Source organism: Onychomys torridus, chromosome 16 (assembly GCF_903995425.1).
Source record: "Onychomys torridus chromosome 16, mOncTor1.1, whole genome shotgun sequence".
In the NCBI taxonomy this organism is placed as follows: domain Eukaryota; kingdom Metazoa; phylum Chordata; class Mammalia; order Rodentia; family Cricetidae; genus Onychomys; species Onychomys torridus.
Genome location: NC_050458.1, coordinates 48,907,364 through 48,920,671, shown reverse-complemented (window position 1 = coordinate 48,920,671; position 13,308 = coordinate 48,907,364). Strand labels below are relative to the sequence as shown.

Sequence of the window (13,308 nt, the reverse complement as noted above, 5' to 3'; positions counted from 1 at the left end):
CACACGCACACACGCGCATGTAAAGCACCCTCCTGCTTTGTGTGTACACTGTCCTCTTCTTCCATGACTGTCTCAACATGTACTAAATCACTAAGTTTGCTTCCTTCTGTCTGGCCCTGAAACTCTTTTTGTGGTAAAGTCAGGACCTGGCTTTACCTGAGCGGAGTCCCTCAGCCAGAAGGGACCTCTTCAGGCCGTTGGCAGGCATGTCACCAGCGACAGTGTCCAGTTGCAAAGGTGTGTCCTTGACCTTTGCCCTCCAGCCTCACCTGATCCTCAGACTCTCACTGGATCTGGAAACATGCCTCCAGGTGCTCCTTGGCCCGAAGGGGAGTTCTGTGAGTCCTGGAGGCCTGCTGCCTGCTGCCTGGATACAGTTGCCCTTCTTCCATGGCCCCCGGACTCCCCAGAGCCACGCCCTCTAGGACATGTCACCTGTGACTTATATTCTTTTAACATCACAGAGTGCTGTTTACATTTAAATTACATTTGTTTATCTTTGTGTGTGTGTGTGTGTGTGTGTGTGTGTGTGTGTGTGTGTGTGTAGGGGGGTGGGTGGGTGGGGGTGGCATGGCGGATGTGTGTCCTCAGGTCAGAGGACAACCAACAGGAGTCAGTACTCTCCCTCTGTCATTCAGATCCTGGGGGTGGAAACTTGGATGGTCGGGGTTGGCAACACTTTGACAGGATGAGCCACCTAGCTGGAGCTCAGAGCCTGTTTAGGGAAAGGTTTGCACCAGGCAGCCTGTGGCGTGGTGCAATCTGTCCTTACTGGCTACTTGTAAGGTCCTCCGGTGCCCGGTGTGGGTACCACTGGGTTCCACTCATGCCATTTCTTTACTGGGGCCCTCTTTGCTCACCACACCACACTCTGCTGCCGCCTTCCTCTTCTTGACATCCTGGTGTATGCTTCATTTCCCCGGGCCCCCACCCCCACCCCCCATGGCATGCCTGGCCTGATTTCCATGTGATGCCGACTTGGCTGTGTAAGCACCTCACCTCACTTGTTCAGACGTGTGCACTTGTGAGCCTGGTCCCTGCTAGGCGACTTCTTGGTGACTGCAGTGAGGGGAGTCACTGGAAATCTGGAGGCATTGTTCTATGGCAACCTTTCCCTGCTGAGCCCAGATCCCAGGCCTACAGCCTCCCATGTGTCTTGCTGGCCCCTGACCCCTGGCCTCACAGGTTAGGCCCTGCGGGTCAGGCTTGGCCCTTCCTGATTGTGTCTCCATTTGTCTTTCGAAATGCAGACACCCTGAGGTTAGGCTACTGCAATCTGGAGCAGGGTGGGCGTGTGGGCCTGGCCAGGGTGCTTGTAGCTTGTAAAGATCCTGGGTGCCGCTGTGCACACCTGAGCCACAACTGACTCAGCCTAGGGCGGGGCCACCCTGCTGCGCCACCTCTGGTGGCTCCATCCCCATCCCTGTCTGGTCCCAGTCTGGCGAGCGGTCCTTCCAGCTCCTGCGCTACATCCAGGCTGTGGTGTCTGCAGCTGGGTGTTCCAAGAGCCCTACTATGCACTTCCTGGAGGCCGAGGGCGGCTGGAGCTTGTCCTTTGCAGGCTCGGGTTTCTTGGGCCTCTACCACGTGGGCGCCACCCAGTGTCTGCACCAGCGCGCGCCGCGCATCCTCCAGGGCGCTCGGTGCTTCTATGGCTCCTCGGCAGGCGCGCTCAACGCCATGACTATCGTCTGCGGCATGTCAACAGGTGCTTGGGGGAGGTCTCGAGGTCCAGGGACCCCTCAGGGAGCTGAACCTGGCAACATGCCCTCCCCCAACCCCAGGGCTTTACACCCAGCCTCTGAATCTGAGGACTGTGGCCACTTCTATCTCGAAAGATGGGGTCCTGGCTTTAGATTTACGATACCACCCCTAAAGCCATTGATATCCAGGACGGGAGATGTTATGTTCTGACCCCCAGGCGTCCCCGAGGAAGGTAGGCTTTGGGCGGTGTGGGCGGCCTTCGGTGGTTCTAGGTAGCTGAGACCTTAGCCCTCACCGCTCTGCAGACTACAGCTGCTCCAATCTCTTGGGCATGGTGAAGCATGTGGAGCGTCTGAGCCTGGGCATCTTTCACCCAGCCTATGGCCCCATTGAGCACATCAGGAAACAGCTGCAGGACACCCTACCTGACAATTGCCACATCCTGGCCTCCAAGAGGCTGGGCATCTCCATGACACGATGGCCTGATGGGAAGAACCGCATAGTGACTGATTTTGCCACTAGGGATGAACTCATCCAGGTGAGCTGATACTGGGTTATGACCTAAGACCCATAAAATAATACAGTGAGCCTAGAGGTTTCTGCGGGTGACCGTGTGTGTGTGTGTGTGTGTGTGTGTGTGTGTGTGTGTGTGTGTGTGTGTTGGGGGATACAGCAGGAGCTAGACTGTATCTAGGACTGGTCTGAGTCCAAGGCTCTCTAGGAGATGGGTTGGAGAGGAGAGGTGTGCCTGGGGCAGGCTGAGGGGCGGTCAGCTTCCATAGTCAGGTCATCTAGGGTTGCTCATTCCAGAGGTGTCTTCCGTGCCCCACCCACCCCATCTTCCAAGTGCTTTCTGGTTGCCAGAGCAAACATTTACTGAGCATCTATCATGTGTGGGCACTGTTGTATGCTGTGAGATTTGTCAGGGAGGGGCCACAGATGAGAACCCTTGCCTTCTCCAGACTTGTATCCAATGAGCACATCTCATAGGAAGGGGTTAGGAAAGAGCCTATGTGAAATTCAATCAGGAGACCAAGGCAGGGAAGGAATGGGGTCTGTTCTGATCTGACAGGTGCTGGCTTGAGGGATCAGGAAAGCTGAGCAGGGCCATAGAGAAAAAGCTCTGAAGGGAGATGGGTCTCCATGCTGGGAGGACCTCAGTCCAGCAGGAAGAGTCCCAGCATCCCTCGATGCATCTCTGCACATCCTTCCTATAATGGTCTCTGTCTGCCCCTGAGGTCCGCATATACCCAGCCTCATCTTGGTGCCCTGTACCGGACACTGGGACCACCTGAGCCAGCAGCTGTTGGAACACAGGTGTGTGGTTCTCAGTGTGTCTGAGAGGTGTCACTTGCTGTGGGCTGATGACCAAGGGAGGGACTTCAGACCTTGTCCCGATGTGCTCACCTGGATAGTACATTCAATGGACTCATTGACTCTCAGCTGTCATCCACTGCATCCATCTGTGGGAAGGATGGGCTCACTCATATTCCAAACCCTCAGAACCAGGACTGCGTCTGCTTCTCCGAGAGAGTCGGAGGAATGAAGGTCTTTCAGGGTTGTCAGGGGAGGGGCTGTGTTCTGTGAACTTGGAGCCCTGCCCTGCCCCCCAGCATAGTTGACCATGCTGGAACTATCCTTGCCAGTCACACTCTGCATGCTGCTGGCATCTAGCAGGTGACACAAGGGATAATGCTAAGCATCCTATGACTCAGGACAGCATGCACAGCCCCGTTACAGCAAGACCAGCAACGGGGGTTCACTGGATCAATCTATAAACGAAGCATCCTCTCCACCTCCGCCACCCCAGCAGGACTTGTCAGGGCTTTTAGTGGGAGATGGTATCTCTTGTGGGGAGGGAGGGCCTGGCAGTCCTCTTCAAAGGAGCGTCTGTTTGGATCAACTCTGAGAACATTCTTTGGGAGATACACAGAGGTTATTGGTGGCACCTCCCTGCCAGACCCAGGGTTGGTACTGGTGCCTTAGTTTATATATTAGGGGGCACCCCACCTGTAGTCTCCAGGCAACTGGAGTGCCCTCTGCATAGAGAGGAAGGTGATGCCAAGGAGGCCTGTGTTCCCCTGTTCTTCATTTGAGCACGCAGCTACGTGCACAAGAGCAGGTGTGGAACAGCGAGCAAGGATGATGGTCTTGTCTTCCAGGCTCTGATCTGTTCCTTGTATTTCCCTTTGTACTGTGGGACAATCCCTCCGGCCTTCAGAGGAGAGGTGAGTGTGTTCGGGAAGGGCCCCTGTGTGCATCCCAGTCTGAGCTCCAGGCAGCTGGAACAAGAGTTTGTTCAGAGGTGGAGTTGAGAGCGGGGACACCGCCTTCCTGTGAGCACCTACTGTGTGCCAAGCTTCACCTAAAGAGGCTCAGCACCTAGGCTGGAGGGGGATGTGGACACCAGTCAGTGGTGAGGGTGTGAGGAAGACCGTGTGGCCCTCTGCCTCTCTGCCTTGCAGCGATACATTGATGGAGCCCTGAGCAACAATCTGCCCTTCTCAGATTCCCCCACCACCATCACCATCTCTCCCTTCCATGGAACGGCAGACATCTGTCCCCAGAGCAATTCAGGCAGTCTGTACGAGCTAACCGCTTTCAATGCCTGTTTCCAGATCTCTACCAAGAACTTCTTTCAGGGCTTCATATCCCTGTTCCCCCCCAAGCCTGAGGTAGGTCACCCTTCATAGTCCTTGCCCATGACCCCTCCCCTCAGCTTCAGTTTCACGCAAGCCCTGGAGCAGAAACTTGAGCTCAGGTGGGCTCTGCCTCTTCTGTCTCTTCCTGGGTGAGGGCTAGAGTCCAGCTGTGGCCTGTACTCTGTGAGCAGAGGTGGTTATTTCCATTTCTTTTTCTAGATTTATTATTTCTATTTATGTGTGTGCATGTGTGTGCGTGTGTGCATGAGTGTGTGTGTGTGTGTGTGTGTGTGTGTGTGTGTGTGTGTGTATGCAGTACCCACAGAAGCCAGAAGAAGACACTGGACCCATGGAACTGGAGAACTGGAGTTATAGGCAGTTGTGAGCCACTCAGCATGGATGCTGGGATTTGAACTCTTCTCCTCAGGAGCAGCCAGTGTTTTAATTGCTGATCGTGCGCACACACACACACACACACACACACACACACACACACACACACACACGCAGAGCAAGATGACTCAGCAGATAAAGGCACCTGCCGGGCAAGCCTGGTGACTGAGTTTGATTCCAGGAACCAACCTCAGTAGGTGGAAGCCGAGAGATGACTCCATAGAGTAGTCCTTAGTACTTCACTTTCATGCCACATCTCCTGTGGAGAGAAAGGGAAAGGGGCTGCCCTGGGCTTGTGGGGAGCCGATGGAGACCCCAGTGACCCCGACTCAGGCCTTGTCACTCTGTCTACTGGAGGGAGGACCTCAGAGGGAGGCAGGTGCCTGAGCTCTAAGTAAGGAGTGAGCTGGCCAATGGATGAGAGGGGACGTCGGGAGCTGATCTGTGCTGTGTGCACACTCTGGGTCTCCCTGAGCTGTACTGGGCCCCTGGGGTTCCTGAGCTCTGCAGGGGGGTCACTGGGGCAGCAGGCTGGGCTGGGGATGTGCCCATCTGCTGTCTTCAGCCCATGGCTTGTCACTAGAGAAGCCCAAGTTCTGTCCTCCTTCTGCTCCGTGTGTCCCAGGTGGTGGCTGACTACTGCAGACAAGGTTATCTGGATGCTCTGAGGTTCCTGGAGAGACGGGGTAGGTGACAGAGGGCAGTAATGGATGGTGTCAGGTGGACTTTGCCTCTCTGGTGTTTGAACCCTGGGACCTCAGTGCCTGCTCTGTGGGTGGCCAAACCACACTCGGGAGACTGAAAGGAGGCTTCTGGGTCCCATTCTGGAGCCTCCAAAGACCGAGGCAGGGTGATAGAGATGGGCTGTGGGTGGCAGAGGCTCTTTTTGCAATGAAATGGGGCAGAGAAAGATTTCATCTTGGCCTGGGATGGGGAGAGCAAGCAGGGAGAGCTTCCTGGAGGCGATAGCTGAGCTGGGTTGGGACCAGCTGCAGAGTGCCTGGTTGTGATGGGAAGACAGAGGCAGATGATGGAGGAGAGCTATACTCCAAGGGGTCAGCTGGCAGGAGCTGCATGGTCCTTAGGGCTGGAAAGCTGTCACCCTGTAAGACAAGGTTGAAAGACGAACCCAGACTATGGGTTCTAGACCCACCCTTGATCCCTGTACTCCACCCCAACCTAAAACACCTCATTCCAGGACAGAGCTGGAGAATACTGCATTTATCTCTCACTGCAGCAGCTTGAGAACAGAGCTATGCCTCTGGGGCTCTAGAGCAGGCTAGACAGCAGGGCAGGGCCCCACTGGGGTCCATCCTGCAACCTGAGTCCTGGAGGTGGTTTGAGTACTGAGATATGTGGCTAGTTGGACACTATTTCTCCTGGAGGCTGCCACTGCACCAACTATCAGATCTTCTCCCTCTCACTCCAGGACTCACCAAGGAGCCAGTGCTGCGGTCACTGGTATCAAAGGAGCCTCTAGCCCTCAAGGAGGGGCCCAGGAGTGCTGACTATGACCAGGACCAGAAGCTTAGCCTGACTATCATGTGGGACATCCCCAATGTGCTGGTCAAGGATGTGGCTGACTTCGAGCTGCTGTCGCCGGAGCTGGAGGCTGGTACTGCCCTTTCTCACACCACTCACCTGCCTGGATGCTTACATCTCCTAAGCCCCTACTAAATGTCAAGTGTGGCTGGGGCACACTTTTTCTGTATCCTTTATTCCTGACTACAACGTGGCACTATTTCACTGGTGGGGAAACTGAGGCTCTGAGAAGAGAAGGGACTCGGCTGGTCTTCCTGTCTGCCACTGGGGTATTGAGCCCAAGTCTGTGCCTGGGAAAGCCAGGTTTGTGCCTAGGCCACAGTAAGGTACCTAGAAATAATCACAGGCATGTGTGGTAGGTGACATCCCAGAGACACTTCAAATGGGCTGCCAGTCAAAGGTGGAAGGATGAGAGTTTGGGCTGACATCATGTATGCAAAGGCCCTGGGGCTGGAGAGGCTGAGCTGGTTGGTCTCTGGGGTTACAGCATAGTGGTCAGGTGACACAGCGGACATGAACTTGGGGTGGACTGGATAGGTGGGAGGAAAGAGCTGGTGTCTTAGTTACTTGTATGTTGCTGTGACAAAACACCATGACCAAGGCAACTTATAAAAGAGAGTGTTTAGTTGGTCTTCCAGTTTTAGATAGCTAAGTGCTCACATCTCAAATTGCATGTAGGAGACACAGAGCACAACGGGCCTGGTGGGAAACTTTTGAAATCTCAAGCTTACCCCCAGTGACACACCTCCTCCAACAAGGCCACACCTCTCATCCTTCCCAAACTGTTCCACCAAACAAGGAGCAAGTATTCAAATAGATGACCCTCGGGGGATCATTCTTATTCAAGCCACAGCTTGGGGAGCCCTGGAGGTGCTGTGAAGCTAGTGGGGAGGGGAGAGGCCAAATAGGTTGGGGTGATAGTGAAGGCCCGAGAAGAGACAATGGGGACACGTTGGAAGCAGGAGATAAAGACAGAACATTAACTTGTATCCTGAAGGTTTTAGTTTGCACTGAGCCCTAGGTCCAGCTTCTGAATCTGGAATCAGTGGAATGTGGCTATTGTCCCTGGCTGGGCTAGGGACTGGGAGAGTAATTCTAATGTTTAGACACCCTGGGTTCCCACTCACTGCCTTTAAGAATGTTCTGCTGGGGACCCATTTCCTGTGACTAAGGGATAGGAGCTGGGTGTGTCGTCTCCTTGGCTGCAAACCTCAGACCTTGTTGCTCAAACCCGAGCTGCAGTCTGAGCTCCCAGCAGTCTGGAGTGGCCTCCTGCCTCTTGCCCGGACCAGTCCCTCCCACTCTGCTTAACCTGGTGAACAAGGGGGTTGGAGCTGGCCACATGGATGCTGTGCTCACAGCGGCTCTGAAGCTGTTTCTGTGAGAAAGGTCAAGGGATAGTTGTTTATCCAAGGCACCCCGACAGACTTCTGGTAAGAAGAGAGGAGGGTAGAGCTCAGGACAGGAGCCTGGCAGGCCTCAAGCCTGGCTTGGCTCTGCTTCCTCCTGGAGGAGACTCTCCCTAGGCACTCTGAACCTTCCTCTCCTCCTTTGCAGGGGGTCTCAGTGGTTTGAGAGGGTGTGTACATGACGACCCCTGCCGGCGGTGATGGCTCCATCAGTGTGGAGATGCCGAGGGTGGATGGATGCTGTCTGCATCTCTTGGGACCCTAGCGCTTGGTGGTCCCAGGGTGACCCCAGGCTGGCTAGGGGAGGTAGCTCCACAGCCTGAGAGTACCAAGGGGCCTCTCCTTGTCTTGCAGCACTGAGAAAGGCTTGCCAGCGAGACTTCTGGGCTCGATTCCAGTGCTCGGTGCCAGGGAGGGCACTGACCTACCTGCTACTGCCCTGTACGCTGCCTTTTGAGTATGTCTACTTCCGGAGCAGGAGGTGAGGTGACCTGGTCTGAGGCCTGGTGAGGGTGGCTGAAGCTAGAGCCGGTAGGCACCTGCCTTCCCCACACTACCTGCCGTGGCGAGGTGGTGTGGCTGGCTACACAGAATCTTGGCTAGTACCTACACTGTTCTCTGACCATTTGCCTTTGCCCCATGGTCAGGGCCTCGGTGACTACATGCGGCCCCTGGCAACTCTCCCAGCTGGTCTATCTCAGGTTGGCTGTGTGGTTTAATGCCAGCTTTCTTTACCTCTCTGGGTCATGGCACATTTTCCAAAAACAAGGACCTGAAGGAGCTCAGTCTGGCTGCAGCTGAGCCCTGGTGCTGAGCACTCAGCCTTGCTTCATCTGTTCACTCATCAGCTACTGAGGGCTGACCAGGGACCAGGTGTTAGCTTAGAGGCAAGAGAGGCAGGTGGCCCCCAACCTTGCTCCTGGCCTGGTGGAGCACACAGCTCACAACCATCACATGTGCCCTTGTGCGTTTTAACTTCTAGGAGAGAACCACAGCAGCTCTGTGCTAGCCATACTCAGAATTGTCCAGAGAAGGCAGGTGATGGCATCTGAGCTGCAGTTGTAAGGATGGGCTACTGTCCATCAGGCAAAGGGCTTCCAGGTAGACAGGATATCATGTGCAAAGGTCCTGGGGCAGAAGGGAGTCAGGCACATTCAGGGAACCCAAGGGGAGGTGTGGCTGGAGTGAAAGCTGGTGTCTGTATGAGATGGGGCTGGAGAGTGGCCGGGGACAGATACATGGGGTCTGCGGTCAGGGGAATGCGGACAGAGAGGTGCTATAGGGAGATGGGGGGGTTTTCTCTGAGATAGGATCTTGCTATGTAATCCAGAATGGATTTGAACTCAAGGTTTCCTCGGCCTGGGACTCCAGCCCTGTGCTCCAAAACCAGACCCGAGGGCTGTGTTTCTAAAATGGCTTTTCTTTAGAAAGTCTATGATGGGAAGCCCCAGGACTCTTGAGTTAGTGATGGGTCAGTACTAGTGGGAGAGACCTTCCTCCTGACACATTCACCTCACACAGAGCTGTTTACTGAAACTAAGAACTGAAATAAAAATGTAGAAATCTAGCCATTTCTTCTCTTCTCTTCTCTTCTCTTCTCTCCTCTCCTCTCCTCTCCTCTCCTCTCCTCTCCTCCTCTCTCTCTCTCTGTCTCTCTCTCTGTCTCTCTCTCTGTCTCTCTCTCTGTCTCTGTCTCTCTGTCTCTTCTCTCTCTCTGTCTCTGTCTCTCTGTCTCTCTGTCTCTCTGTCTCTCTGTCTCTCTCTCTCTCTCTCTCTCTTTGGTTTTTTGAGACAGGACTTTTCTGTGTAGCTTTGCGCCTTTCCTGGAACTCACTCGGTAGACCAGGCTGGCCTCAAACTCACAGAGATCTGCCTGCCTCTGCCTCCCGAATGCTGAGATTAAAGGCGTGCGCTATCACTGCCCGGCCAGAAGTCTAGCCATGTCAATAGTGTGAGCCTGCTGGAGTCAGCCCAGAACACACCATGTTCACCCTTGGTATTTTCTGCAAACCACACACAGGGCATTTAGAGCAGGAGAAGGCACTGGCCTCTGAAGAGAACATGGATGATTGACACAGGGCAGGAAGAGGGATGGATGAAGATAGGGAGGGTAAGGGACTATAGGCAGATAGGCCTCATTTGACAGAAGAAGAAAGCTGAGGCCCAGAGAGGTTTTCTTCTGACTGTCCAGGCTGCATAGCAGAGTAGCTGCCAAGCTAGCATAACATGACACCCTCCCCTTTCTACCCCAGGCTTCTCACTGGAACTCTGTGGAGGTTGACACCAAGGTCCATCCCTCCCCAAAGTTCAAAGTCCGCTTCTGGACATCCTGCCATCGATGTGACCCATGGGACCATCTTGACATCTTCTTGCCCAATTTAGGCACTGTCCCTTTTTCCTCTCTTCCAGCTGTTGCCTGGAATGTAGGGACCACCCCTGCTCTGGGACTATCCCCAGGCACCCTGGCAAGCTGACACTGTCCCTTTCACAGGCTGCTGCTGTGGCTGCCTGAAATGCCAGCTGACCTGTGCTGGATGCAGGGCTTCCTGAAGAGTACAGCCCTTGAGATCTACTCCATGGCAAAGTCAAAGCTGCTCAGGCTGGGCAGGTGAGGCTGGGAGAAGGGCTGGAGTGTTTGTCAGGACTTAAGCATGTTGCCCACACTCACTACCCAGCACTCGGTACCCAGCACCCAATTCACAGAACTCAGAACCTAGCACCTACCACACAGCATCCATCTAGTGTTCAGTACCTAATATTTAGTGACCAGCATGCATCCCATGTCCTTCTTTCCATCCACCTGGGGAGACCTGTCTGTGTGTTCATTGCTGTGTATGCTACCCAGTGTCTGGGGTCTCTTAGCCAGTCACACTGTTCAGTCTAGCATTCTGCTGGGGCTCTTTATCACACCCAAAGCCTCAAGGCTGGCTCCATGTGGCTAGGGCCTGTTGGCCCATCTTCTGACTGCTTCCCTGCTGCAGGAGACCCAGTGACCCCATAGCACCCTGCCCCTGTCCTCTTAGGAAAAGCCACCCTGGAGTTCTGATATTGGTCCTACTGAGGGCTTGAGACCTTCCTCAGAAGGCTGGGGACAAAGCAGCCTGCTCCCTTAAGGGCTGGCTGCCCCCTGTGGTGCACCTTACCTTCACCAAACTCCAAGCCTTAACTCACACATGTTTCCTGTTCCCTCTGCAGCCCATCTGTCACAGACTCTGGTCCCCGCCACCTGAGGATAGCTGCTTCTGAGAACCGGGCCTTGAACCTCAGGCTTGCTAGTCGTGCACTGGGCTAGGCCAGCCAAACGTGTGAACCTCCTGAACCCTGTCCTTGCCTCATCCTATGTGCTCATGTCTGCCTCTGACTGTGGCTCATCCCCCAGGAGCTCTGAGCCCAACTCCCAGCTCAGCGAGGTTGCTAAGTTATTGGCAAAAACACCTGGCCTCTTGCCCATGCCAGGTCCTGTGCTTCTTGGATGGGCAGGTTGTAACACAAATCTTAAAAGGTTTTTATAACAAAAAAACCAGAGCCAGATATTGTGGTGAAAGCTGAAAGATCAGAGAAGCAGAACAGGCCAGCCACAAGTTCTTACCTCTACCAAACCCTCAGTCAAGAAAGTGAGTTCCTGTTTCCTCATGCCTTATATATCTTTCTATGCCCAGACATCACTTCCTGGGATTAAAGGTGTGTGTGCTTCCCAAGAAAAGGCATGAGATCTCAAGTGCTGGGATTAAAGGTGTGTGCCACCATGCCAGGCTCTGTTCCCAGTGTGGTCTAGAACTCACAGAGCTCCAGATGATCTCTGCCTCCCGAGAGATAGGATTAAAGGTGTGTGCCACCACTGCCTGACCTCTATGTTTAATTTAGTGGCTGGCTTTGTTCTCTGACCACCAGGCAAGCTTTATTGGGGTACACAATATATCACCACATTTCCCCTTTTTTTGTCTAAAATAAAAAAGGTTATAACTAATATAAGAAAAACGATATACAATAAGTACAATAACAATATACAATATATAAGGCAATAAATATATCAACAATGTCTAGTCCATTAACATTTGACAGATTCAGACAAAAAACTCCATTATTTATCCTATCTTGGTGAGTCCAAAATGTTGTACCTAAGTCACTTTTTATTCTAACTTATATTACCAACCAAAAATATCTTTTGACGTCTTTCAATCTTATACACTTTACACGTCTTCAGTTAGTAACAAGGAAAACTATAACTATTTAATCTTCAACTCCTTCAGAGACCTGCAAAGGAAATAATAAATAAACTTAATAAATAAATAAGCTTAACTGAATAAGCAGGAAGTACAAACAAGTGACTTCCAAAAAATGTGAGAAGTGACAGAAACAGCTGGCTGCCTGGACATAAGATTTCTCTGCAACTTTGGAGTATCCTACAGGCCTAGCATATTTGACAGACTCATCTATGAAGCAGGATTTTCTTGCTTGTTTCTTGTTTGTTTGTTTGTTTTTTGAGACAGGGTTTCTCTGTGTAGCTTAGTGCCTTTCCTGGAACTTGCTCTGTAGCCCAGGCTGGTCTCGAACTCACAGAGATCCACCTGGCTCTGCCTCCCAAGTGCTGGGATTAAAGGTGTGCACCACCACCGCCCAGCTGAAGCAAGATTTTCTAAAGGGCCTTCCTACCTTGTCTTGGCAAAGTTCAGCAGTCCTTTCTTTGGTGTCCTGCTTGCCCATTTTGGACAGCATACTGTCAGCAGTTGAGGCAAGGGCACTTTCTTGCCCAGTGGCTAACTTTTACCACAAAGAAAGTAAACCCCATAAGGAGTTTCTTCAATGCTCATCATCTTCTCTGAAGTAGATTGGTGCTGCCAGGAGCAGACATGTCTCATTGTCATTAAAAAAAAAAAATCTATATTATTAAAACATCTTATATGCCATGTTCTGTAGATCTCTGAAGTGTTTGAGGATGATCTGTTTATCTAAAATATATTTCTGTTTGACCTTGAAAACATACCTAATATGACTACAAGTTTGATTGTAATGACTATTAACTTGCATTTCTTATAACCTAATTAGTTGGTAATAATAACTTTCAAGGACTAGCAATTTGCATTACATTGTTAAATGAGCTGTATAGGTACAATACCTTGAACAAGATTAGAAATATATGTACAGTATTTTCTAACAAAATCAGTCTCATATTTGTATCAATATACATAATTTGTATATAATATATACAAATCCAATCCAATGTAAATATTTAAAACTAATAGTTGCCTTTCTAAAAGTGGATTCATTATCTACCTTTTATCTTATCATATCTATATCCTCATTTTTTTCAAACAAAAACCCCAAATCTTAATTTCCTCTGTTTAGCTTTTTTTTTTTTGTGGGGTTATATCTAGAACTTTGGAACTTGCATACAATGCACTTCCTGTTTACTTAGGTAACATAATATCCTTCTGGGGTCTTTGATGTCATTGAAAACTAGATAGTTATATTTGTAATTTTCCTTGGTTATGATAAAAGATAAATTAGATATGAAACTTTAGACTTACAAATATAGGATAGATAATAGAATATTTTCTTTGATTCTTGCCAAATACAAATAGACCAGATATTGTAACTGTAATTCTTGCTTGACTACT

At 51.6% G+C, this 13,308-nt stretch overlaps 1 protein-coding gene across 1 annotated transcript; it reads left to right on the top strand.

The window, feature by feature from the left end:
* Positions 1 to 1,515: 1,515 nt before the first annotated feature.
* Positions 1,516 to 10,982, top strand: Pnpla5 (patatin like phospholipase domain containing 5). The gene is made up of 9 exons (XM_036207604.1): positions 1,516 to 1,708; positions 2,010 to 2,242; positions 3,867 to 3,932; positions 4,170 to 4,379; positions 5,365 to 5,425; positions 6,169 to 6,354; positions 8,045 to 8,171; positions 10,182 to 10,298; positions 10,886 to 10,982. Exons 1-9 carry the CDS (start codon positions 1,516 to 1,518, stop codon positions 10,980 to 10,982), a joined length of 1,290 nt encoding a protein of 429 aa, XP_036063497.1.
* The last annotated feature ends 2,326 nt before the right edge of the window (positions 10,983 to 13,308 follow it).